This window comes from Salvelinus fontinalis, chromosome 1 (assembly GCF_029448725.1).
Source record: "Salvelinus fontinalis isolate EN_2023a chromosome 1, ASM2944872v1, whole genome shotgun sequence".
In the NCBI taxonomy this organism is placed as follows: domain Eukaryota; kingdom Metazoa; phylum Chordata; class Actinopteri; order Salmoniformes; family Salmonidae; genus Salvelinus; species Salvelinus fontinalis.
In genome coordinates, this window is record NC_074665.1 from 85,005,451 (window position 1) to 85,025,375 (window position 19,925).

The 19,925-nt window shown below is 43.5% G+C and overlaps 1 protein-coding gene across 3 annotated transcripts in view; it reads left to right on the forward strand.

Moving 5' to 3' along the window:
* Positions 1 to 19,925, forward strand: part of LOC129862874 (F-box only protein 11) — a 43,967-nt gene that overhangs the window by 11,282 nt on the left and 12,760 nt on the right. For 2 of the 3 annotated variants that reach the window (XR_008760843.1, XM_055934941.1), the window contains exons 2-11: positions 4,259 to 4,389; positions 5,123 to 5,204; positions 5,494 to 5,638; positions 7,494 to 7,623; positions 7,967 to 8,050; positions 8,686 to 8,818; positions 13,722 to 13,828; positions 17,101 to 17,212; positions 17,879 to 17,985; positions 18,089 to 18,226. Coding sequence is in view for 2 of the 3 variants with exons in the window: in XM_055934941.1 (XP_055790916.1) it covers positions 4,259 to 4,389; positions 5,123 to 5,204; positions 5,494 to 5,638; positions 7,494 to 7,623; positions 7,967 to 8,050; positions 8,686 to 8,818; positions 13,722 to 13,828; positions 17,101 to 17,212; positions 17,879 to 17,985; positions 18,089 to 18,226 (1,169 nt within the window). In the remaining variant the exon portion in view is untranslated. The remainder of the gene's footprint in view (positions 1 to 4,258; positions 4,390 to 5,122; positions 5,205 to 5,493; positions 5,639 to 7,493; positions 7,624 to 7,966; positions 8,051 to 8,685; positions 8,819 to 13,721; positions 13,829 to 17,100; positions 17,213 to 17,878; positions 17,986 to 18,088; positions 18,227 to 19,925) is intronic. The other variant, XM_055934950.1, reaches the window with a different exon arrangement.

A 19,925-nucleotide genomic window follows, 5' to 3' on the forward strand; every position in this document is an offset into this window, starting at 1 on the left:
AGCTGATCTAGTGTGTAATTGTTAGTCCAACAGTTTCTATTGGACAAATTCAGGTATGTTTATCCCCATTCTGTTTGCTTCCATTTAAGAAACATTTTAACAGAATCTGCAGAATGAATACATGCCTGAGCACACGCAAAGTTCACTTTCATACCAGCCACATAAAAACAGCACAAATCACTTTGCTCGTTTTGTGTGTATATAATTCCTTCTTGCATCTATCTACGCGCTCTCCTCCTCACCTTTTCCCTTCGCTTGTGGACCTCAGTACACAACACATCAGTTGTCTGTGACTAGGCGAAAAAACCTTTCCAAGCCAAACCTTCATATTGTATCATGACCATTAACCGCTACACACAGCCTACATCGTTGTCACGTCAGTCAACTAGAACTACTAGGACTAACGCGTTAGTAAACCCGCTACAATCATGCAGTACAGTGTATAACCAGCAAGCAGTTTAGCAGTTACACCGGCTGGCCCCAGTGGCAATAAATGAATAAAACCAACTGACTTGGAGGAGGTCCAGTGTTGGATAGTCAGCCAGCTGACATAGCATCCCACTCGGTTTGAGCCGGGTGTTTAAGTAGGCTAAACTAGGTAGCTGCATTTGCTAGCAAAGTGAAAGTTTAAAAAATATTATAATAATACAACCAAATATAGCTCTCCCTTAATTTTGGAAGAAATTAATTTGTTCAGAACTGTTCAACTATTGTCTTTCTCTTGAGTCAACTACTCACCACATTTTATACACTGCAGTGCTAGCTGTAGCTTATGCTTTCTTTACTATATTCTTTCTCTGTTCCTTTGATTAGGTGGACAATGTCAGGTTGTGCTGCAAGAGCTCTGATAGGTTGGAGGACGTCCTCTGGAAGTTGTCATAATTACTGTGTATGTCTATGGAAGGGGGTGAAAATCATGAGCCTCCTAGATTTTGTATTGAAGTCAATGTACCCAGAGGAGGAGAGAAGGTAGCTGTCCTCCGGCTACACTATGGTGCTACCTTACAGAGTGCTGCTGAGATTACTATAGACCTTCATTGCAAAACAGTGTCTTTAATAAATTATTTGATATGTGAATATCTTTAGTATAGTTTTATCTAATAAGGATAACTTTAAAACAAATGTTTAAGTATTTTATTTTTATGTAATTCACTGAGGAGGATGGTCCTCCACTGGTGTGTAGTTACTCTTTAATTGAGGTGGCGCCAGACTGGTTGGCTAGCTGTGTTTCTGTAGCCATAGGTGGTGTGAATTTCACGTTTCACCTTTTATGACAAAGTATTCCATGCATCATTGCATTTGCAGACTTATGTAAGATGGCTTACTATTCCGGATCTTCATAATTTAGACTAATAATATAACTCAATCACTGTTAGCAAAAAAGACTGCATGGCTGAGTGCATAGTGGCGTAGAGTAGGGCTAGGCTATAGGCCTGGGATGGGCAACTCTAGTCCTCGGTGGCCTGATTGGTGTCACATTTTTGCTCCAGCTAACACACCTGACTCCAATGACCAACTAATAGTGGTCTTCAGTTTAGAATGCAATTAGTTTTAGTCAGCTGTGTTTGCTAGGGATGGGGGGAAAAGTGACACCACTCCGGCCCCTGAAGACTGGAGTTGCCCATTCCTCCTATAGGCTATATCAGATACGCTTCTTGGCCTTTTATAAACACATTTCATGCAATTATATGACTTTATTTGACTGGAGACAGTAGCAGGGTCTTTTTTACAGGGTAGACTACTCTGCTGACACTGACAAACAGATGAATAAAAACAGCGTTGTCTGATCCATATAATGGGCCTACGAGAAGGTGAGGCACAAATTGCCAAAGTGCCACTGACCCAACAACGTGCCACTGACCCAACAATGATAGTGAATATGCGCACTCACCGGGGATATGAGCCAATAGGATGGGCTATATCAAGGATACTCAACTTACCCTACGAGGTCCGGAGCCTGCTGCTTTTCTTTTCTACCTGAAAATGATTTGCACACACCTGGTTTTAAAGGTTTAAATTGGTGCCTGATTAGAGGGGAGCAATGAAAAAATGCAAGGGAACTGGCTTCGAGGTCCAGAGTTGAGTTAGCGGGGGCTTATGCTGTTCAATCAATTAAGTTGAGAATTTTGCTAACTATAAAATACAGATTAGTCTTTTCATTGTCTTCTCTTTACAGTAATAGCCATTTGCTTTCCAAACTATGATGTCATATTGCGAAATGCCTTGTTGGGTCTGTACTTTTCATTGATGGTCGCAACTCAACAATCATCTTTGGTATTTGCCGTGCGTGCTACCCAAATTGTGTGCCCTTCCGAAAGCATGCTATGCGATATAAAAAATACATTTACAGATTTTTCTTTTAAAAGAAGCTAATGATCATCTGTGGCCAAAGCATGCTTTCTGGAGTCGTAGCCTATTTTGAATGATTTTATTTACTTCTGTATAGAATGGAGTAGGTGATTGTTATTCAATTTACCGCCTATGTCTGTATCGCACTTCAAAACAAATGGCCACTGGATTGATACAAGTAATCATGATTCTGCCAGGTAGGCAGAGGCTACTTTGTAGATAACTTTTAGTTGCATTTCCATCTACCCGAAGACGTTAGGCTGTCATTGGCATCGCTAATGGCTACACAGCGGTAGACAGGCCCTACACGCACACGGGCATTCCCCTGCCTTTGTATTTTTAAAAATGTGTGTTGCACTGCCAAGTCAAACGGTTGCAAAAGCGATGTTTTGGTCACAGTATCAAAACCTGAGATACGGTTGTTTTGACTGTCCTCTCTTCTTCTCCAGATGAGTACGTCCCTGCAGATAGGGTTGTTTTGACTGTCCTCTCTTCTTCTCCAGATGAGGATGTCCCTGCAGATAGGGTTGTTTTGACTGTCCTCTCTTCTTCTCCAGATGAGGACGTCCCTGCAGATAGGGTTGTTTTGACTGTCCTCTCTTCTTCTCCAGATGAGGATGTCCCTGCAGATAGGGTTGTTTTGACTGTCCTCTCTTCTTCTCCAGATGAGGATGTCCCTGCAGATAGGGTTGTTTTGACTGTCCTCTCTTCTTCTCCAGATGAGGACGTCCCTGCAGATAGGGTTGTTTTGACTGTCCTCTCTTCCTCTCCAGATGAGGACGTCCCTGCAGATAGGGTTGTTTTGAATGTCCTCTCTTCCTCTCCAGATGAGGACGTCCCTGCAGATAGGGTTGTTTTGACTGTCCTCTCTTCTTCTCCAGATGAGGACGTCCCTGCAGATAGGGTTGTTTTGACTGTCCTCTCTTCCTCTCCAGATGAGGACGTCCCTGCAGATAGGGTTGTTTTGACTGTCCTCTCTTCTTCTCCAGATGAGGACGTCCCTGCAGATAGGGTTGTTTTGACTGTCCTCTCTTCTTCTCCAGATGAGGACGTCCCTGCAGATAGGGTTGTTTTGACTGTCCTCTCTTCCTCTCCAGATGAGGACGTCCCTGCAGATAGGGTTGTTTTGACTGTCCTCTCTTCCTCTCCAGATGAGGACGTCCCTGCAGATAGGGTTGTTTTGACTGTCCTCTCTTCTTCTCCAGATGAGGATGTCCCTGCAGATAGGGTTGTTTTGACTGTCCTCTCTTCTTCTCCAGATGAGGACGTCCCTGCAGATAGGGTTGTTTTGACTGTCCTCTCTTCCTCTCCAGATGAGGACGTCCCTGCAGATAGGGTTGTTTTGACTGTCCTCTCTTCCTCTCCAGATGAGGACGTCCCTGCAGATAGGGTTGTTTTGACTGTCCTCTCTTCCTCTCCAGATGAGTACGTCCCTGCAGATAGGGTTGTTTTGACTGTCCTCTCTTCCTCTCCAGATGAGGACGTCCCTGCAGATAGGATTGTTTTGACTGTCCTCTCTTCTTCTCCAGATGAGGATGTCCCTGCAGATAGGGTTGTTTTGACTGTCCTCTCTTCTTCTCCAGATGAGGACGTCCCTGCAGATAGGGTTGTTTTGACTGTCCTCTCTTCCTCTCCAGATGAGGACGTCCCTGCAGATAGGGTTGTTTTGACTGTCCTCTCTTCCTCTCCAGATGAGGACGTCCCTGCAGATAGGGTTGTTTTGACTGTCCTCTCTTCCTCTCCAGATGAGGACGTCCCTGCAGATATGGTTGTTTTGACTGTCCTCTCTTCCTCTCCAGATGAGGACGTCCCTGCAGATAGGGTTGTTTTGACTGTCCTCTCTTCCTCTCCAGATGAGGACGTCCCTGCAGATATGGTTGTTTTGACTGTGTCCTCTCTTCCTCTCCAGATGAGGACGTCCCTGCAGATATGGTTGCAGAAGAATCCGGTCCAGGAGCTCAGAATAGTCCGTACCAACTTCGAAGAAAGTCTCTACTACCCAAGAGAACAGCAGCGTGTCCAGCAAAGACTAACATGGAGGTGAGTCATAAGCATGGGATGTGTTCCAAATGGCTCCCTATATAGTGAATAACTTTTGACCAGTAGTGCACTATACAGTATAGGGTGCCGTTTTGGACAAATCCTATGTATGTGGAAAGACGGCACATAATATTTAAGTGGCTACATGCCCGAGTCACCGAGAGGTGGTGGGTCATTCTGTGTCCTCAGTAGGGTTCTGGGTAAAAGGGGTATGATGTGCTTCTGCTGCACCTTCAACTAGATACAGCATTGTGGAATTTTCAGATATAAATCTGTTATGTAGAATAAACATGATGCATCTCTGACATATAGAATAATGTATCATGTCAGCTCTACTCATTACATATCTATCTGTTTGCCTACTGAAAATGGATCTGCCATAATGAATCAGCTCACCTAACTTGGACTGAGTGCTGCTGGTTATAAATACATATTGCAAAAAGCTGTACTCTGACCTAGACTAGTGAGCAATATCAGCATTCCACCCAAAATTGTGTCTTCTGAAGCATGAGGCACCCTTTTACCCATGGGCTGAATTTGATAATTCATCTTTCCTCTTTGCATAATTAATAAGTATTTCGCTAGCGGTGGTGATTAATTGAAGAACTTGATTTATTAAAAACAATGCTGAAATATTAATACGGTTGTTTTTAAGCAGATGACCATGGTCTGTTCCATCAAAACGTGTCAGCTGTCAAGGCTTATAACAATCGATTTTTCTTTCTATACGCAGGGTGCTTCCACTTCAGCCACAGAAGACTTTGGCCATCGGGCAAAGCGTGCCAGAGTCTCAGGAAAGTCTCAAGATTTAACAGGTAAAATAATACTTTCTAACAGTCTGTTTTTGTTTAATTTGTATTTATTAGAATCTCTTTTAGCCCATCCCAGGATAATTTTCCAAAAGTCTTTAAAAGACAACAATGACGTACACAGTACAGTAAAACCAAGGACAAATGTTTTTGTGATTAACATGTTATGAGAATTGGAGGTTGAAAATGCCCCTACTCTCTGTATTGGACCTTCTGTCCATCTCCTGTTATTATTTTGGATGTGTGAATACCTCCTCCATTAATAAAGTGTCCCTCTGGTTGTGTTCATCACTAGCAGCTCCCGCAGAGCACTACCTCCAGGAGAAGCTGCCAGACGAGGTGGTTCTGAAGATCTTCTCCTACCTGCTGGAGCAGGACCTGTGTCGCGCAGCATGTGTCTGCAAACGCTTCAGCGAACTGGCCAATGACCCCATCCTCTGGTGAGTGGCTGGTTGGCTGTCTGTCTGGCTCGCTGGCTGGCTGGATGTCTGCTTGGCCAGTTGGCTGGCTGTCTGCTTGGCCAGTTGGCTGGCTGCTTGGCTGGATGGTTGGTTGACTGTCTGCTTGGTTGGTTGACTGTCTGCTTGGTTGGTTGGCTGTCTGCTTGGCTGGTTGGTTGGCTGTCTGCTTGACTGGGTTGGTTGGCTGTCTGCTTGACTGGGTTGGTTGGCTGTCTGCTTGACTGGGTTGGTTGGCTGTCTGCTTGACTGGGTTGGTTGGCTGTCTGCTTGACTGGGTTGGTTGGCTGTCTGCTTGACTGGGTTGGTTGGCTGTCTGCTTGACTGGGTTGGCTGGCTGTCTGCTTGGCTGGTTGGTTTGCTGGCTGTCTGCTTGGCTGGTTGGTTTGCTGGCTGTCTGCTTGGTTTGCTGGCTTGCTGATTGGCTGTCTGCTTGACTGGGTTGGCTGGCTGGCTCTCTGCTTGGCTGGTTGGTTGGCTGGCTGGTTGGCTGTCTTCTTGGCTGGTAAATGGGTGACTGGTTGGTTGACTGGTTGATTGACTGTTTGCTTGGTTGGTTGGCTGGTTGGCTGGCCTTTTGCTTGGCCGGCTGGCCATTTGGTTGTTTGGCTGGCTGGCCTTTTGGTTGGTTGGCTGCTTGGTTGGCTGGCTGGCCTTTTGGCTGGCTGGCTGTCTGTCTGTCTGCTTGGCTGGCTGGTTGGTTGGTTGACCAGCAAAGCTAGTTAGCACTGAACCCATGACTGGCTAGTTGGCTGGCTGTTTGGCTAGTTGGCTGGCTGTTTGGCTAGTTGGCTGGCTGCTTGGCTAGTTGGCTGGCTGCTTGGCTAGTTGGTTGGCTGGCTGGCTAGCTGGCTGGCTAGTTAGCTGGCTGGCCGGGCTAGTTAGTTAGCTGGCTGGCTGGATAGTTGGCTGGCTGGCTGGTTGACTGACTGGCTGGCTAGTTGGTTGGCTGTCCTTTTGGTTGGCTGGCTGGCTGGCCTTTTGGTTGGCTGGCTTTTTGGTTGGCTGGCTGACTGGCTGGCTAGTTGGTTGGCTGGCTGGCTAGTTGGTTGGCTGGCTGGCTGTCCTTTTGGTTGGCTGGCTGGCTGTCCTTTTGGTTGGCTGGCTGGCCTTTTGATTGGCTGGCTGGCTGGCCTTTTGATTGGCTGGCTGGCTGGCCTTTTGGTTGGTTGGCTGGCTGGCTAGTTGGCTGGCTGGCTGGCTGGCCGGCCTCTTGGCTGGCTGGCTGGCCGGCCTCTTGGCTGGCTGGCTGGCCGGCCTCTTGGTTGGCTGGCTGGCCGGCCTCTTGGTCGGCTGGCTGGCGGTCTGGTTGGCTGCTTGGCTTGCTGCTTGGCTGGCTTCTTGGCTAGTTGTCTGTCTGGCTAGTTGCTTGGCTGTCTGGCTGCTTGGCTGGCTGGTGAGACACTGTCTCATTCTGTCTGTCTGGATGGTGAGACCATAGAAATCGAATCTATTGATTGATTGTACTTCACCTTTTAAGTCGATGGCATAATAGGTGGACTGTTAGCTATTCCGAGTGTACCCATAGGTGCAAAGCTAGGTTGAAGATAAAAGGTTAAGGCGAGGATTCTAATGTCCCGTAATGCTTTACATAAATTAGGAAGAATTGAAAACAATGGGACCAGCAATGCTAGTTAGCACTGAACCCACAACTATTTTCAAATGCTTCCGCATGGAATTGTTAGGTTGTCCTAATTTGGGTGTCTTCAACCAAATGTAACGGATCCAATCTGGAACACACACTCTCTTTCCCCTCCTGCGCCCCACAGTGTGTTATCGCTTGAAGTTAGCCTGTCTTATGGTGTCCTGTTTGGCTGTGCCTTGCTTTGCTTCACAGGAAGAGGCTGTACATGGAGGTGTTTGAGTACACGCGTCCCATGATGCATCCTGAGGCGGGGAAGTTCTTCCAGATTAACCCAGAAGAGTACGAGCAGCCCAACCCGTGGAAGGAGAGCTTTCAGCAGCTGGTAGGACAACGACCCCATGACCTCTTTTCCCACACTGTCCTTACTGTTACTCACTCACCTCTGACCTATGGAAACACTCACTGTCACTCAACCATATAGATACTGCTACTGCTGCTAAAACAGTCAACAGCTTGTACAGACATATGAATGCAAGAACACTGTGGAGTCCCAGTAATTCTATTTGTTTGTTTATTTTATTATTTAACCTTTATTTAACTTGGCAAGTGAAGTTCCAGTGGAGTGACAACTTGATTGCTGTGATTCTAGAAGCAATCCCACCATTAGTATTACTGTGCTATAATAATGGCCAGATTCATTGATGTTTTTTTGTTTTTGTTTACAGTATAAAGGAGCACATGTGAAGCCAGGCTTCGCAGAACACTTCTACAGTAATCCTGCCAGATACAAAGGAAGAGAGAACATGCTTGTAAGTGTGTTTGTTTGAGAGAGTTTAATGGCCATTTTCCTTGAAACCGATTAAGCCTAGTCCTGGACTAAAATGTACACTGAATTAAGAATCTTAATTGCCTAAGCTTTAGAGTAATGGGAGTGCTTGTAGAGAGGATGACTGGCTACTATTCTGAACTTTGTATGGTGAGCTTTCTGGCACCCAGAGCTGCTGAGGTGTCTCCCAAGTGGGTGCTTCAGAGTGGAAGAGAAAGTCCAGTGGCTATAAGAGTCAGGCTGCTTCCCAGACTTGCCCTCTACAAGATCAGCAGCAGACTCCATCACCATCCTCTGACCAGCATTCTCCACTCAAGACATTAGCTGACCCTCTCCATCTTCAGAAGATGCAGCTTTCAAAGACCTGGCCTCTATTGGTTGACCTGGCCTCTACTGGTTGACCTGTCATGATATATTGCTTGTTTGTTTTTTGCTTTTGAAGCACTTCGAGATTCTATGAAAAGCGCTATAGAAATGTAATTTATTTGTATTAATATAGGCTTAACTTTTTAGTTCAGGGCTAGGCTTTTTAATCTGTGTGTTGTTATTGAGTGATTGGTCATCATGAGTTCACTGTGACTTCGCTGTAACACACTTCCTATGGTGCCTCTTCCTCAGTACTATGACACCATCGAGGATGCCCTGGGAGGTGTTCAGGAGGCCCACTTTGACGGCCTCATATTCGTACACTCTGGGGTCTACACTGATGAGTGGATTTACATTGAATCGCCCATCACAATGATCGGAGCTGGTACGTATTAATTCTGTTCATTGTTTTCTGTACCGTACACCGTCTGTTCCCCGTCTATATACTAGAGGTCGACCGATTATGATTTTTCAACGCCGACACCGATTATTGGAGGAGCAAAAAAAGCCGATATCGACCAATTAAAATTAGTTTTTTTTATCAATCAAAATATAAAAAATATTTTTAGTTTTTATTTATTTGTAATTATGACAATTACAACAATACTGAATGAACACTTATTTTAACTTAATATAATACATGAATAAAATCTATTTAGCCTCAAATAAATAATGAAACGTGTTCAATTTGGTTTAAATAATGCAAAAACAAAGTGTTGGAGAAGAAAGTAAAAGTGCAATATGTGCCATGTAAAAAAGCTAACGTTTAAGTTCCTTGCTCAGAATATGAGAGCATATGAGAGCTGGTGGTTCCTTTTAATTAACATGAGTCTTCAATATTCCTAGGCAAGAAGTGTTAGGTTTTAGTTATTATAGGAATTATAGGACTATTTCTCTCTATTCCATTTGTATTTCATATACTTTTGACTATTGGATGTTCTTATAGGCACTTTAGTATTGCCAGTGTAACAGTATAGTTTCCGTCCCTCTCCTCACCCCTACCTGGGCTCGAACCAGGAACACATCGACAACAGCAACCCTCGAGCATTGTTACCCATCGCTCCACAAAAGCCGCGGCCCTTGCAGAGCAAGGGGAACAACTACTTCAAGGTCTCAGAGCGAGTGACGTCAACGATTTGAAAAGCTATTAGCGCGCACCCCGCTAACTAGCTAGCCATTTCACATCGGTTACACCAGCCTAATCTCGGGAGTTGAAGTCATAAACAGCTCAATGCTTGAAGCACAGCGAAGAGCTGCTGGCACACGCATGAAAGTGCTGTTTGAATGAATGCGTACAAGCCTGCTGCTGCCTACCACCGCTCAGACTGCTATATCAAATCATAGACTTAATTATAACATAATAACACAGAAATAGGAGCCTTAACTTCTTCTGGCTGCAAGCCCGAGGCCGGCCACAATATGACAACAGCCACTTCAAGTGCAGGGTGCGAAATTCAAAATATATATTTTTTAAATATTTAACTTTCACACATTAACAAGTCCAATACAGCAAATGAAAGGTACACATCTTGTGAATCCAGCCAACATGTCCGATTTTTTAAAATGTTTTACAGCGAAAACAGCACGTATATTTATGTTAGCTCACCACCAAATACAAAAAAGGACAGACATTTTTCACAGCACAGGTAGCATGCACAAAGCCAACCTAACTAACCAAGAACCAACCAAACTAACCAAGAAACAACTTCATCAGATGACAGTCTTATAACATGTTATTCAATAAATCTGTTTTGTTCGAAAAATGTGCATATTTCAAGTATAAATCATAGTTTACATTGCAGCTACAATCAGAAATTGCACCGAAAGCAGCCAGAATAATTACAGACACCAACGTCAAATACCTAAATACTCATCATAAAACATTTCTGAAAAATACATAGTGTACAGCAAATGAAAGACAGGCATCTTGTGATTCCAGCCAATATTTCCGATTTATTAAGTGTTTTACAGCGAAAAAACAATATAGCGTTATATTAGCTTACCACAATAGCCAGAAACACAAGCCATTTCTCAGTAGCAAAAGTTAGCGATCGTAACAAACCAGCAAAAGATATATAATTTTTGACTAACCTTGATAAGCTTCATCAGATGACAGTCCTATAACATCAGGTTATACATACACTTATGTTTTGTTCAAAAATGTGCATATTTAGAGCTGAAATCAGTGGTTATACATTGTGCTAACGTAGCATCTTTTTCCCACAACGTCCGGATATTTTTCTGACACTTTTTCTGACACACATATTCTGACCAAATAGCTATTCATAAACATAACTAAAAAATACATGTTGTATTTTATATGATAGATACACTAGTTCTTAATGCAATCGCCGTGTTAGAATTCTAAAAATAACTTCATTACGACATCCAGCTTAGGTATAGCGAGAGAGTACCCAAAAGCTGGGCGCAAACGACTAGCACAACATGTTCGACAGATATATGAAATAGCATCATAAAATGGGTCCTACTTTTGCTGATCTTTCATCAGAATGTTGTACAAGGGGTCCTTTGTCGCGAACAATCGTTGTTTGGATTTAGAACGGCAACTTTCCCTCTCGATTTAGCAAGCACACTTGCCAAGTGGCGCAAATCTCTCCATGTCAACAAACGGAAGAGAACGGAACACGGCAAAATTCCCGAAAAAAATTCAATAATCTGATTAAACTATATTGAAAAAACATACTTTACGATGATAGTCACATGTATCAAATAAAATCAAAGCCGGAGATATTAGTCGTCCATAACGACAGCTTATCAGAAGGCAAATCCAGGTCCCTTGACGCGCTCTCCAGAAAACAGGAAACTGGTGACACGTCATACAAAGAGCTATTATACGAGCCCAGATCAAGTTATTCACTCCATTTCTTCTCTCACTCCTTGTCGACATCTAGTGGAAGACGTATGAAATGCATCTAAACAAATAAATATCAATGACTTTAATAGGCAGCCCCTAGAAGAGAGCATCGATTTCAGATTTTCCACTTCCTGTCAGGAAGTTTGCTGCAAAAGGAGTTCTGTTTTACTCACAGATATAATTCAAACGGTTTTAGAAACTAGAGAGTGTTTTCTATCCAATAGTAATAATAACATGCATATTGTACGAGCAAGGATTGAGTACGAGGCCGTTTGAAATGGCCACCTTTTATCCGGCTACTCAATACTGCCCCTGCAGCCCAAACAGGTTAACCTCTCTTGGGTAGGGGGCAGTATTTTCACGTCCGGATGAAAAGCGTGCCCAAAGCCTGTTACTCAGGCCCAGAAGATAGGATATGCATATACTTGGTAGATATGGATAGTAAACACTCTAAAGTTTCTAAAACTATTAAAATGATGTCTGAATATAACATAACTGATATGGCAGGTGAAACCCCGAGGACAACCCCCCCCCCCCAATTTTTTTTTTTTTAATTCAGCCTACCACTGTTTTCGATGGCTGTCACTTTTATTATAAGGTGAAATCCTCCCAGATTGCAGTTCCTAGGGCTTACACTGGATGTCAACAGTCTTTAGCAAGAGTTTCATGCTGGTTTTTGTAAAAACGAGCCAGGAATTGTAGTTTTTCTAGGTGGCTCCCATTTTGGCTGTAGTGTTTCCAAGTGCGCGTGGGTGAGAGCGCGTTCTTTGGTATTTTTCTCCAGTAAAGACAATAACAATTCTCTGTCTTAAATGTTATCGTTTATTTACGTTTCAGGGTACCTAAGGTTTGATTATAAATGTTTGACTTGTTTGGAAAAGTATATTGGTAACGTTTGGGATTCATTTTGAATGCATTTTGATGGAGGAAAAGTTGGTGGATTATTGACTCAAGCGCGTAAGCTAAACCGAGTTTTTATGGATATAAAGTACATTATTGAACAAAAGGACCATTTGTGATGTAACTGGGACCTTTTGGAGTGCCAACAGAAGAAGATCATCAAAGGTAAGGCATTTATTATATCGCTATTTCTGACTTTCGTGGCGCACCTGCCTGGTTGTAATGTGTTTTTCATGCTTTTGTATGCGGAGCGCTGTCCTCAGTTAATCGCATGGTGTGCTTTCGCCGTAAAGCCTTTTTGAAATCTGACACAGCAGCTGGATTAACAAGAAGTTAAGCTTTATTGTGATGAATTACACTTGTGATTTTGTGGAAGTTAAATATTTATAATTCTGTAGTTTGAATTTCGCGCTCTGCAATTTCACCGGATGTTGGCCAGGTGGGACGCTACTGTCCCACCTGCCCGTAAGAAGTTACTATGGTCAAATCCGGAAATGATCATTTCCGTATTCCGTATTTCCGTATTTTAAACCGTTCCGTGTTTTATCTAACGGGTGGCATCCCGAAGTCTACATATTGCTGTTACATTGTACAATCTTCAATGTCATAATTATTTACAATTCTGGCAAATTAATTTCGGTCTTTGTTGGGAATAAATGGTCTTCACACAGTTCGGAGCCAGGCGGCCCAAACTGCTGCATATTCCCCGACTGCTTGCACGGAACGCAAGAAAGTGAGACAATTTCCCTAGTCAAAAGAAATGAATGTTAGCAGGCAATATTAACTAAATATGCAGGTTTAAAAATATATACTTGTGTATTGATTTTAAAGAAAGGCATTGATGTTTATGGTTAGGTACATTTGTGCAACGACAGGGCTTTTTCTGCGAATGCGCTTGTTAAATCATCACCCGTTTGGCGAAGTAGGCTGTGATTCGATGAGAAATTAACAGGCACCGCATCGATTATATGCAACGCAGGACAAGCTAGATAAACTAGTAATATCATCAACCATGTGTAGTTAACTAGTGATTATGTTAAGATTGATTGTTTTTTATAAGATACGGTTAATGCTAGCTAGCAACTTACCTTGGCTTCTTGCTGCCCTCGCATAACAGGTAGTCAGCCTGCCACGCAGGCTCCTCGTGGAGTGCAATGTAAGGCAGGTGGTTAGAGTGTTGGACTAGTAATCGGAAGGTTGCCAGATCGAATCCCCTGAGCTGACAAGGTAAAAATCTGTCGTTCTGCCCCTTAACAAGGCAGTAAACCCACCGTTCCTAGGCCATCATTGAAAATAAGAATGTGTTAAAGTTGTAAAAAAAAATACCGATTTGTTATGAAAACTTGAAATCGGCCCTAATTAATCGGCCATTCCGATTAATCGGTCGACCTCTACTATCTACTCCACTTGACCTTGCAACATGGTTCATTGACTATCTTTGCTGGACACCTGTAGCCCATTTTTGTCTTTTGCCCTGCCCTTTTAACCCCTAATGCTGTATTTTTTTCAACAGCATCTGGTAAAGTAGCAGACAAAGTGATCATTGAGAACACCAGAGACTCAACGTTTGTCTTCATGGAGGGCTCAGAGGATGCATACGTCGGCTACATGACCATCAAGGTGAGGTCTTATCCATGACTTACATAATATGGGCCTAGCTGACTGTTGGTGTATGCCTGGACTCAACAGTGGTCCAAATCATATTGACTCTGTACTGTGGTCCTCATCATGTTGTCATATTGACTCTGTACTGTGGTCCTCATCATGTTGTCATATTGACTCTGTAAAGTGGTCCTCATCATATTGTCATATTGGCTCTGTACAGTGGTCCTCATCATATTGTCATATTGGCTCTGTACAGTGGTCCTCGTCATATTGGCTCTGTACAGTAGTCCTCATTATGTTGTCATATTGACTCTGTACTGTGGTCCTCATCCTATTGACTCTGTACTGTGGTCCTCATATTGTCATATTGGCTCCGTACAGTGGTCCTCATATTGTCATATTCACTCTGTACTGTGGTCCTCATATTGTCATATTTACTCTGTACAGTGGTCCTCATATTGTCATATTGCCTCTGTACAGTGGTCCTCATATTGTCATATTGGCTCTGTACGGTGGTCCTCGTCATATTGGCTCTGTACGGTGGTCCTCATATTGTCATATTGGCTCTGTACGGTGGTCCTCATATTGTCATATTGACTCTGTACGGTGGTCCTCATATTGTCATATTCACTCTGTACTGTGGTCCTCATATTGTCATATTGACTCTGTACAGTGGTCCTCATATTGTCATATTGACTCTGTACTGTGGTCCTCATATTGTCATATTGGCTCTGTACTGTGGTCCTCATCATATTGTCATATTGGCTCTGTACTGTGGTCCTCATCATATTGTCATATTGGCTCTGTACTGTGGTCCTCATCATATTGTCATATTGGCTCTGTACTGTGGTCCTCATATTCTCATATTCACTCTGTACAGTGGTCCTCATATTGTCATATTCACTCTGTACTGTGGTCCTTGTCATATTGGCTCTGTACAGTGGTCCTCATCATATTGTCATATTGGCTCTGTACTGTGGTCCTCATCATATTGTCATATTGGCTCTGAATGTTGGTCCTCATATTGGCTCTGTACTGTGGTCCTCATCATATTGTCATATTGGCTCTGTACTGTGGTCCTCATATTGTCATATTGGCTCTGTACAGTGGTCCTCATATTGTCATATTGGCTCTGTACAGTGGTCCTCATCATGTTGTCATATTGGCTCTGTACAGTGGTCCTCATCATATTTGCTCTGTACGGTGGTCCTCATTGTCATATTGGCTCTGTACGGTGGTCCTCATATTTTCATTTTGGCTCTGTACAGTGGTCCTCGTCATATTGGCTCTGTACGGTGGTCCTCATGTTGTCATATTGGCTCTGTACGGTGGTCCTCATCATGTTGTCATATTGGCTCTGTACAGTGGTCCTCATCATATTGGCTCTGTACAGTGGTCCTCATCATATTGGCTCTGTACGGTGGTCCTCATGTTGTCATATTCACTCTGTACTGTGGTCCTCGTCATATTGGCTCTGTACTGTGGTCCTCATTATATTGTCATATTCACTCTGTACTGTGTTCCTTATCATATTGTCATATTCACTCTGTACAGTGGTCCTCATTATATTGTCATATTCACTCTGTACTGTGGTCCTTATCATATTGTCATATTGACTCTGTACAGTGGTCCTCATCATATTGTCATATTCACTCTGTACGGTGGTCCTCATCATTGTCATATTCACTCTGTACAGTGGTCCTCATCATATTGTAATATTGGCTCTCTACTGTGGTCCTCATATTGTCATATTGACTCTGTACTGTGGTCCTCATCAAATTCTCATATTGGCTCTGTACAGTGGTCCTCATGTCATATTGGCTCTGTACTGTGGTCCTCATCATATTGTCATATTGGCTCTGTACTGTGGTCCTCATCATATTGGCATATTGGCTCTGTACAGTGGTCCTCATATTGTCATATTGGCTCTGTACAGTGGTCCTCATATTGTCATATTGGCTCTGTACAGTGGTCCCCATATTGTCATATTGGGTCTGTACAGTGGTCCTTGTATTGTCACATTGGCTCTATCTTGGTCCTCATATTGGCTGTGTACAGTGGTCCTCATATTGTCATATTGGCTCTGTACAGTGATCCTCATGTTGTCATATTCACTCTGTACTGTGGTCCTCGTCATATTGGCTCTGTACTGTGGTCCTCATGTTGTCATATTGGCTCTGTACTGTGGTCCTCATCATAATGTCATATTGGCTCTGTACTGTGGTCCTCATCATATTGGCATATTGGCTCTGTACAGTGGTCCTCATATTGTCATATTGGCTCTGTACAGTGGTCCTCATTGTCATATTGGCTCTGTACGATGGTCCTCATCACATTGTCATATTGGCTCTGTACAGTGGTCCTCATATTGTCATATTCACTCTGTACTGTGGTCCTCATATTGTCATATTCACTCTGTACTGTGGTCCTCATATTGTCATATTCACTCTGTACAGTGGTCCTCATATTGTCATATTGGCTCTGTACAGTGGTCCTTATCATATTGTCATATTGGCTCTGTACTGTGGTCCTCATATTGTCATATTCACTCTGTACTGTGGTCCTTGTCATATTGGCTGTGTACAGTGGTCCTCATATTGTCATGTTGGCTCTGTACAGTGGTCCTCATATTGTCATATTGGCTCTGTACAGTGGTCCTCATCATATTGTCATATATGCCAGCAGCATACCACCCTGCATACCACTACTGGCTTGCTTCTGAAGCTAAGCAGGGTTGGTCCTAGTCAGTCCCTGGATGGGAGACCAGATGCTGCTGTACAGTGGTCCTCATCATATTGTCATATTGACTCTGTACAGTGGTCCTCATTATATTGTCATATTGACTCTGTACAGTGGTCCTCATTATATTGTCATATTGGCTCTACTGTAGTCCTCATATTGTCATATTGGCTCTGTACTGTGGTCCTCATATTGTCATATTGACTCTGTACTGTGGTCCTCATATTGTTATATTAGCTCTGTACAGTGGTCCTCATTATATTGTCATATTGACTCTGTACAGTGGTCCTCATTATATTGTCATATTGACTCTGTACAGTGGTCCTCATTATATTGTCATATTGGCTCTACTGTAGTCCTCATATTGTCATATTGGCTCTGTACTGTGGTCCTCATATTGTCATATTGACTCTGTACAGTGGTCCTCATCATACGAAGGAAACTGCTGACATGATATCAGTTGTGGATGTTAGTCAAATGTTAGGACTACGATAGGAATCATTCATATGTAATAAACTAACTCCCTTATGTTTGTCTGCCTTTCTTAGTTTAATCCTGATGATAAATCTGCCCAGCACCACAATGCCCACCACTGTCTGGAGATTACAGTCAACTGCAGTCCCATCATTGACCACTGTATCATACGCAGCACTTGCACAGGTACCTTACAACACAATGTCTCCATCTCTCCACAAAAATACCTGCCTTTCACTAAGCATAGTTTTAGCATCTCAGCCCTCCCTGCCTTTCACCTAGCATAGTTTTAGCATCTCAGCCCTCCCTGCCTTTCACCTAGCATAGTTTTAGCATCTCAGCCCTCCCTGCCTTTCACCTAGCATAGTTTTAGCATCTCAGACCTCCCTGCCTTTCACCTAGCATAGTTTTAGCATCTCAGACCTCCCTGCCTTTCACCTAGCATAGTTTTAGCATCTCAGACCTCCCTGCCTTTCACCTAGCATAGTTTTAGCATCTCAGACCTCCCTGCCTTTCACCTAGCATAGTTTTAGCATCTCAGACCTCCCTGCCTTTCACCTAGCATAGTTTTAGCATCTCAGACCTCCCTGCCTTTCACCTAGCATAGTTTTAGCATCTCAGACCTCCCTGCCTTTCACCTAGCATAGTTTTAGCATCTCAGACTTACCTAGTGCAGTCTAATTGTCATGACACCTAAATGTATTATAATGATCATAGCTCATAGGGCAATATTTTGACAGTGTCTTCCACACATGGAATTGAGACAGTGGGTGGGTATCTGTCTGAGAAGTGTAGTGGATACACCGGGCTCTACCATGCTCACCTGGCTGGCTCTACACCTGTTGGTTTCAGTGGGCTCAGCGGTCTGTGTGAGCGGCCAGGGCGCTTGTCCCACCATCAAACACTGCAACATCAGTGACTGTGAGAACGTGGGGCTTTACATCACTGACCATGCACAGGTAGGTAACGCACACCACTCTTTCCATAAGGCACTTGATTACTCAAATCATCCCATTTCCAAGACTGTGCTGTGAAACTCTGCAACTCATTCTTTGTTCCCAGGGAATCTACGAGGACAATGAGATCTCCAACAACGCTCTGGCAGGGATCTGGGTGAAAAACCATGGCAACCCTATCATCAGACGGAACCACATCCACCACGGCAGAGACGTGGGCGTCTTCACCTTCGACCACGGCATGGTGAGATGACACTATTGTTCTGGTCTGGCTACATTAGGGTTGCAAAAGGTCGGGAATTTGGGGAATTTTGCTTATAACAGTTAAACTATCCCCAATTCAATGGAATTGTAACCCTCTGCATGCACAGTACACTCTTCCATCACATGTACAGCTGATTCTCAAGATCTTGCACACTAATGAGATGCTATTGAGCCCACACTACTACCCTGTCGGAGCCAAGGACTACATGCTTTCTGGTAAGTTTTGATTCCACTACTGGGTGGGGTGAATATATATCATATGACGTACGTCATTTTTTTGTTAATTAGCAAATAGTAGCTAACTTGTTTCTAACTTGTTAACAGTTTCTGCTAGTTAGTTTTTGCTACCATGTGGGTTTTAGCTTGCTTGAGCCTGCTAACTGAGGCGTGTTAATTCACCTGTTTCCATACATGTTCCATTTTAAAATATTTGTCTTACAAAGGAGTTGTTTAATCTAACTGATTAACTATTTATCTGTATATGGAATTGTATTCTAATTATTTTTTTAAACTATTGTTTCTGATCTTTACAGGAAAATGCCACGGGCACTATCTGATGTGTGGAGACATTTCACTGCAGCTAATGTAGAAGAAAAAGCTGTGTACATTTGCAAATATTGTGCCAAATCATATGTGAAGAATGCAACAAAGATGCAGAATCATCTGGTCAAGTGCATAAAGTTCCCTCGGCGCTCAGGTATTTTCACTGGTGACAGACGATGCTGCAAACATGAAGTCTGTATGGTCTAAATTGGAGTAGTCCTAGCATCACATCACACCCATTGGCTGTGCTGCTCATGCTTCTCAAGAAAACAATGGATACACTCTACAAGAGAACCAAGGAAATGGTTAGGTATGTGAAGGGTCATCAAGATATAGCAGCAATCTACCTCACCAAGCAAAGTGAGAAGAATAAGAGCACCACATTGAAGCTGCCCAGCAACACCCGTTGGGGTGGTGTTGTCATCATGTTTGACAGTCTCCTGGAGGGGTAAGAGTCTCTCCAAGAAATGGCCATGTCACAGTCTGCCGATATGGACAGCCCCATCAAAAGGATTCTCCTGGATTATGTATTTTGGGAGAGAGTACTAAGCAGCCTGAAATTCCTGAAACCTATAGCAGTAGCCATTGCATCGATTGAGGGAGACAATGCCATCCTGTCTGATGTTCAGAACTCTGCTTGCAGATGTAAGAGAAGAAATCCGTACTGCCCTGCCCATTTCACTGTTGCTCCAAGCAGAGGAAACTGCAGTTCTGAAATACATCAAAAAGCGTGAAGACTTCTGCCTGAAGCCCATACACGCCGCAGCGGACATGTTGGACCCCAAGTATGCTGGCAAGAGCATCCTGTCTGGTGCAGAGAACAACAAGGCCTATGGTGTCGTCACTACCGTGTCTACCAAGGTTCTTGGCAGTCTGGCGAAGTACACTTCCAAGTAAGGGCTTTGGGATGGAGAAACAATATGGCAGTTGTGCCAACATTTCTCATCAGCCACCTGGTGGAAGGGACTTTTTTCCCCTGTTGCCTCCATCATCCTCCAAATCCCACCAACAACAGCCGCCTCAGAGCGCAACTGGTCCTTGTTTGGGAACAAACACACACCAAAGCACGCAACAGGCTGACCAATACAAGGGATGAAAAATTGGTGTCCATCCAGGCAAATTTTAGGCTTTTTGAG